The sequence below is a fragment of the Corvus brachyrhynchos genome, unplaced genomic scaffold, assembly GCF_000691975.1.
Source record: "Corvus brachyrhynchos isolate BGI_N302 unplaced genomic scaffold, ASM69197v1 scaffold21, whole genome shotgun sequence".
Classification (NCBI taxonomy): domain Eukaryota; kingdom Metazoa; phylum Chordata; class Aves; order Passeriformes; family Corvidae; genus Corvus; species Corvus brachyrhynchos.
In genome coordinates this window covers 1216990-1224358 of record NW_008236924.1, presented here as the reverse complement: position 1 = coordinate 1224358, position 7369 = coordinate 1216990, and the positions used below count along the sequence as shown (strand labels likewise).

The 7369-nt window shown below is 51.8% G+C and overlaps 1 protein-coding gene across 1 annotated transcript in view; it reads right to left on the bottom strand.

Moving 5' to 3' along the window:
• LOC103611413 (proton-coupled amino acid transporter 1) overlaps nt 1–7369 on the bottom strand; it is a 17312-nt gene that overhangs the window by 6192 nt on the left and 3751 nt on the right. The window contains exons 6-8 of the mRNA XM_008628927.2: nt 5626–5844; nt 5294–5392; nt 3694–3860 (exon numbers count right to left, since the gene is read on the bottom strand). Coding sequence (XP_008627149.1) covers nt 3694–3860; nt 5294–5392; nt 5626–5844 — 485 coding nt within the window. The remainder of the gene's footprint in view (nt 1–3693; nt 3861–5293; nt 5393–5625; nt 5845–7369) is intronic.

Below are 7369 nucleotides of genomic sequence, written 5' to 3'. Positions count from 1 at the left end.
TGGACCCTCGAAAGCAGTTGTGGGAAAAGCTGCATGTGTTGGGAGGGGACTCTCACATGATGCGAGCAGAGAACCAACCCGGGCGGCTGTCTCATTGTGATAATGTTTTCATAGCATGGGCAAGAGAGACTCCTCTTCCTAAATGGACTGAACAAGGTTATTATGGAAGTGGTAAACAGACTGAACATCTCAAGGGTTGTCTTTTTACATTGTCAGTGGGAGAAGGGAGGAAGGTAGGGGGAGCAGAAGAGTTCTGAAGGTGTGGTATGATTTTATTTTTCCTTTTTCCCTCTTTTAGGTCTGTTAATAAACTTCTTTATATTCTTTCAAGTTTGGTGCCTGCTTTGCTTTTCTCCTAATTCTTATCTCACAGAAGGTAAATAGTAATGAGTATTTTGGACCAAACCACTACACCTACCAGAGCAAGTTGAGTGCAGGCTACTAAGATGGTTGGGGCTGGAGCATGATTTACAAAATGAGCTCTGGGCTCATTCAGCATGATGAAAAGGTTAGAAGGGGATGTTATTAATGTCTTCAGCTGCCTAACAGGAGGGCATGGAGGAGAGAGTAACAGGCTCTTCTTGGAGCGTCACAGCAGAAGAACCAGGTGCAGTAGGACAGAGCTGCATCTCCAAAGGATGATTAAGGGCCAGAAGAAGAGCCTGGATTGGTTGGGAACCACTGTCCTTACCGATATTCAACATTTAAGCTGGCCCTGCTATGAGCAGGTGAGAGGACCCAGTGATCGCATGGTGTCCTCTCTAACCTAAATCACCCTGAGGTTCCACAGGCAAACTGAACGCAAAGTTATCTCCAGAGTCCAGAGTGCACCCATGCAGCCACACGTGTGCACAGGAACCTTGAGCAACTGACTGGCATATCTTATCACTGTATTCCCAAGCAAGTGATTCTATAAAAACCATGAAGTGCTCCAGGGCAATCCATGATTAATAGCTGTTACTAAAAAAAAAAAAAATACAGAAGGCTGTGTACCTGTCCTGCACAGGTCAGGAACCAGGACAACAAGATCAAAGGGCATTTTAAATTCCAAGAAGAGGAAGAATTCAAGCATTACCCTTGATCCACAGAAAACAGGGGCCCATGCAGGGCCTTGGAGAGGCACTCTGCCAACCGCAGCAACGCCTGCTTCAATCCAGATTGCCATGCCAGGCAATCCCAAAAGGCTGCAAGAAGTGAAATACCCTCCTGGGACCGTAAGCTCTGTCATTACCTACCTTCAACCGGCCACATGCAACCCAACAGCTTCCCCCTCACTATAGCATTTCTTCACCCTTCAGATGGTGCAGTGAGGCAACCCTTCCGAGGAGGCAAGGAGGATTTCTGCACAGCAGCACAGTATTTTGGACACTGTGGTTAGACCTGGGCACTGGGAACTGACACACTCCTCATTTGAGGAAGCTGTGGTTTCAGAGAAATGAAATTGGGAAAGTCCTTAGTCACCCTATAACTCAATGATTCCCAAGATGTTCACCAAATCTGCTCCAGAGACCTCCAGGCAATGGCTACAGACAAGGAAGGCTGCAGCACCTCCACCACAATCCTTGCCTTGTCTCCCAGGTTGCAGGCAAACCCCATGACTTCTCACCCACAGCCTTTATGACCAGCTCCTGCAGCCCAGCCTTTTACTGCCAGAAAGAAAACCTGCGGGCGAGGCAGGATGGGCAAGACACTCATTTCAAGAGCAAGTCTTTACCCAACACCTGTGGTTTAATGCACAGGAGCAGTAGTCAAGATTTTATCTCAACTATCACAGCCCTTACTTGAGGTAAGTCCAACATCCACTGAATGCTCTGCCCAGAGGCGACGTGCACAAACATCAAGGTGTCCTGCGTGTCCCTCTCAAGTGACAAGGACCACAGCACACCTTCCCTGCAGCTGCCAGCAGGAGCCCTGCCACATGCCCAGGTTTCCCCAGGTGCTGATTCCAAAGGGCTGTTCTCTTCTCACTACCCAAAAAACCCTATGGCTACCTTCAGAAAAGTAGTTTACTTTAAGAAAAGACAGAAGGTGTGGATACTCCTAGAAACATGCATTTGCACTCTTCTCTCTGTAGCCTAGCAGGTCACAATAATCCCATTCTAAGGACCTGTTCTAAAGGTATGTCATTCTTCAGGGCAAACAGAGCTGAGATTCCCTGCAGAAGCCCCTTTGCAGCATTTCAGGTCAGCAGATGCCATTGCAGGCTGTGGCACGCAGAGCCCAAACCTGGAAATGACCTGCTTTCCACCTTCAGAAGTAGCAGCATCTCATCCCCTCCACACTGTACTTCAGTTTACTGAGCAGAAGAGATCACACCTCCTGTGCTCGGCACAGTGGGATTGAGACCTCCCTACAACACAGGCACATCTTTCCACCAGCCCCATCCCTCCTCATTGAGAGCAGGGACCTGGCAGAGCTCCAAGCCCCTGCAGGGGACAAGACAAGGCTCTCGGCAGCAGCAGGATCTTCTACCACACCAACACCAACATCCAGCAGAGCAGTCACTACACAGACCCAGCATGAATGAACATCCATGCACTCAAACTGAAAAGAAACCCACACAGCAATAATTAAAGCAAAACCAGGCTCTATTTTCATCAAATCTTTGCTGTCTCCAGAGGCCCAGCTGTGCAGCTCTACAAGGGCAGCATGTGGAAGCCCCAGTGATTCAAAACTTGAGTCCTGCCCAAATTTACTCCAACAGTGAGACAGTGAGTCACACTGCATGGTGCTGGGTGCTACTAGCAGCAGAGAGGATGGGCAGGGGAGGAGGACAGGCACGCCCAGCTCCAGTTCTCACTCTGGTCTCTTGCAGGATTTCAAGCCAGCAGAGACCATCAAAGAGAACTGCTTGCATTTCTCCTGTGGGATGAATACGGAGCCATGACACCCATCCCCCAGGACAGAGCAGCACACAGCTTAGGCAGCTGCTGCAGCAGCCACCAGCCCTGGCAAGAGGAGCAACAACACCTCCAAGCAGGCAGGCATGGGGTCAGGCCACAGGGCTCCAGACAGCAACTGGAGCATCTCAAGAGGCTTCACCAGATCCCAGAGGACAGACAGGTCTGGGAGGCTGCTGCAGAGCTCAGCCCCCATGGAAGGAAGGGGTATCCTCATGGCACCAGTGCTCACAGGCAAAGCATTGGCTCGAAATGAGCCACATCCAGGCACAATGTGGATCCAAGAAGTGGGAGTTTGAGCTCCAGAGCTGCAAACAAGGAGCACAACCTACACATGGAGACATCACATCTCACTCCCTCTGGGAGCTCCCAGCTTTGGATTTGTTTTTCATGTGCTACATTTGAGGAAGAGAAGCAGGTTTCGCACAATTCAGTGATGTTCTGGTACGGCTGCACGGGGGTTGTCTTCAACATCTGCCAGCCAGAGCACTGCTGAGAGCCAAAAAGATGCCACAAGGCTCCAAGAAAAAGGCAGGAGTTGCACCAACCCAGGCAGGGACCACCAGGGACCCCAATGAAGCAGCCTGAGCTCCAAGACCAGGCTCAGACACCACAGCAACGAGCCTCTTCTAGCCTATACATCAGACAACCCTAGTCTCACTCCTTGAAGTTTGGCAAATATGGCTATCTTCATGCTCACCCAGATTAGTTCTCTCAAGGAGTCCCCTGCCACCCCCTCTCCCACCTCCCTGTCTGGGACCCCCCAGTCCTTCAACTCCCCACAGGGACTCACCAGCAGTTGGGCAGGTTGAGTGTTATGCTGGCCTGAATGTCTGCCCCGAAGCGCAGGTACCCCAGGACGCTCAGGCTGATGTACAGGATGGTGACAGTGGTCATCCCCACATAGAGGATGACTGGGAACTGCCGGGGGTTCTTCATCTTGTTTTCCAGAGGCAGCACCTGGGAGAAGACGAGGAGGAGGAGGAAGATGACAGAGCAGCAGGTTGCCCATTCCTCTATACTCCTCAGGCCCAAAAAGCTGGAGGGGCAGCCCCATGGCCAAGCACATCCCACCATGCCAGGGGATGGGATAGTCACACATGGAGCCTGGAAAATCCAGCTGAAAAAAAAACTGTACTGGAGATCAAGTTTCTGTGCTCCCATTGGAGACCTTCAGGCTCAGCACAGGAAGTCTCCAGCAGGTCACCCATGAGCTTGCCTTAAGAATGGGACCTGCTCCCTGCCCTTGGCAGGAGCTGTGCCCAGTGCTGGGTCTTGGGGCAATACCAACCACCCAATACCTTGGGTGCATTACACTCTGCACTCCAAAACAGCACAGCCATGCCCATTATTTTACACTGTCCTATTTTCCCCAGCAAATCCTGGAAAGACCAAGACACTCTCCTCTGCTATCAAGTTTGTCTGGACAGATTTCAACCAGGCAGGACAATAAAAAGAGGAAGGACAGAGGTAAGTCTCTGACCTCTATAATGCTAACACTAAAAATAGGCCCTCAGCAAACATTTTTATAACTGTCCTTGGGTGGTGTTGATTTCAAGAAGAGACACAGTGCCAGATCTGGTGAGGAGGTAGGACAGGAATAACTTTTATTTGCTTCTTCACCTCCAAGTCATGCAAGGAGGAGAGCATTTGTGCCTCAGTGCTGGCAAGAACCCTCTGCCCAGGGCATAGCATTCAGTAAACACTCCTCCTGTAATGGATTTGGCCCTCTCCAGCCCCATGTTTACACAGCCAGCTTATATTAAGAGATGAAAACATTTTTTCCTCCTTTGAAGGGAGCTCCCGGAAACAACCCACAACATCTTAGGGAATCATTAAGCTCTCCACCCACCCAGCCAGCTTTTTTCATGGATACAGTTGGTCTATTTACAGCATCTTGCATGAGAGGCCCATTTGCATGGGCAGGCTGGGGCCACGCGGCTGCCGAAGGGAGATCTCGGTGCCTCCGCAGCAGGGTGGGAAGGAACGGATCACATCTTTTCATGCCAGACTTTTTGGCCTCTCATTTAGGCAACTTCAGGATCCAGCCTGGTAACAAGACTCAGGACAATTCCTGATCTGCAGGCCAGCCAGCAGAGCCCAAGGCAGAGGCTGGTGTGATTCTCGATCTACTGCCACATAAAGCCACCTTTAAAGCAGCAACCAACCTCCTGAGGTTTGGAGCACGTGTTCCTCCAGCCTCAGATGGAAGCACCAGAGTTTGACCCAGGAGATAGCCTGGAGCTAAAGCTAACAGCATCATCCAGAATTTGGGCTATTGTCTGAGAAGTTCAGCTGCAAATGCAGCTGCAAAGCAGAGCAGGTGCTGCAGCAAGTCCGAGCACGGCTGAGCCTCCTGTGCAGCAGTCCCACTGCCCCACACCCAGACTTACCACGCCAATGCCTTCAAAAGCAAAGATCGCAGTGCCAAAGAACAGAGGGTAGGTCTTCCAGGCTGCTGCTAGAGGCAGGTTTCTGGGATCAGGAATGTCCTGGAAAAAAGCCCATGCAGAGTTCAGACACAGGGAGGATGGGGAAGACCTGGCCTGTTCCCATCACTCCCTGTCAAAGCCCCACAGTGCAGGGAAAGTCCTGCAGGGCAGAAAGAACCATCATGCCCACAGGAGCAAGCAGCACCCCACAGCATCCAAACACCCCGAGCTCCCTCCACCTGCAAGAACACGGGACAGCACAGAAATGAGAAGGGGGAATCGTGCACACCTACCCTGACAATGTACTGGTAGATCACAACAAGGCTGACAAGCATGGCCACATTGGCCAGCATGGAGCAGATGGACAGGACCTTGAGGTTCTGGATGAACGTGAGCAGCACCACGAAAGGCAGGAGGGAAAGCATGTACAGCCGGGAGTCCATGGTGGGGGTCATCACCACCGTCCTGTTCGAGCTGCAGTCATTGGTGGTCCCGTTTGCAGCAGACACAACCTGGGGAAGCACAGAAAGCCCTGGTGAACCCCATCTCACAGGCCTAAAAGCCACAGATCTTAGCAGCCCATTCCAGGTGGGTCAGAGCACCCCAAGAGCTCACTTCAAACACAGCTAGCTGATTAAAATCATACCAACACATGTTTTCAGATAGTTCTGAAGCAAATCCCTGTTGTCTTTCAGGGGGCAGAGGTGGGACTGGCTATGGCACCTGAGCCAAGACAGCAAATCCTGCCCGACCCCATGTTTACCAAGCAGGAGGACTCAGCAGCCAGGCACAGAGGGGGCAGAGAGCACAGGATGCATATTTGCACAGCCCCTAAGGCCAATTGAGCAGAGAGGAAATAGGCACTAAGTACTATTTCCAAAGGGCCTTTTCCTCTTGTTGCACCAAGTTGTTATCTAAGTCACACAGTCCTTCAGTCAGTCAGCGCCCCCGTTCACGTGCAAGGACATCTGGAAACTACTGCTGGCCTCTAAGTTCACTTTCTTCATGACAAATCATTCTTTCCTTGGGTCTTTCATTCCAAAGGCACTCCAGGCCATGTGCTCACTTCTAGAGATAGCTCAGGAACCAGGAACCAGGTGGCTGAGCCATCCCTCCCAAGAGCATGGGCTCACTGAATCACCAATACAACCATGACTAAGCTGGTTCAGGTCTTGTCCAGTCACTGCAGCAAAGAGCGACCTGAAAACTTATTTAACCTGCTCCAGAGCAAGTCCTGCCCCAGAGGAGAGGCTGAAGAACTCTGTGTAAACCAGCATCCTCTGTGGGAGAGGGCAGAGCAGGGCCACGCACCCATGGGGACAGTGCTGCTCAAGCCCCAGCCTGCCCTGCCTCTTCATGGCTTGCTCCAAAGCCGTTTTCCAAACCAAAGCCCTGCCCAACACAGCAGCACCTCGCCCAAGGTACCACCTGCACCATGACTCCCCACCTAACACGCTGTTCCTCACCACAAAAAAAACCAAGCAACACTCCCCTCTCCCCACCCCAAAAAATTCCAAAACTAAAGCCAAGGGGTTTCCCACCTGTGGCCTAAAAAAATGGTGTGGATTTGCAGGTTTTTGCAAATTTCCCTTGAGGCTTGAGGCAGCCTTCAGTCTTTGCTGTGAGGGGCTGAGAAGAAAGAAGCCCACCTTGAAGTGGAGCAGGGGGCTGTTCCCAGGGGTGGGAGCCAGCAGCAGCCTGGTCCCTGCACACACCCTGCTGCCTCCTGCTCTCAGGGCTGGTGGCATCAGATCACCAGTGTCAACCCATTTACTCCTTCTGCCACCCCACAATGGGAATCTCCTCAGCTGCTGCTCCAGGAGCAGAGGAAGAGGCTCACACTGGCAGGACTCCCCCTTGCTCCCCAGAAGCCCCTCTGAAATTGATGGCCATCAGGGAAGGGCACAGCCATGGTGGTAGTGACCAGACCACTGCCGCAAGAGCAGAGCAGGAGCACATGGGGAAAAAAGCTGAGCAGTGCCTGCAAGGCACTGAGCTGGCAGAGGCTGGGAATGGGGACTCATTATTCCCAGTTTC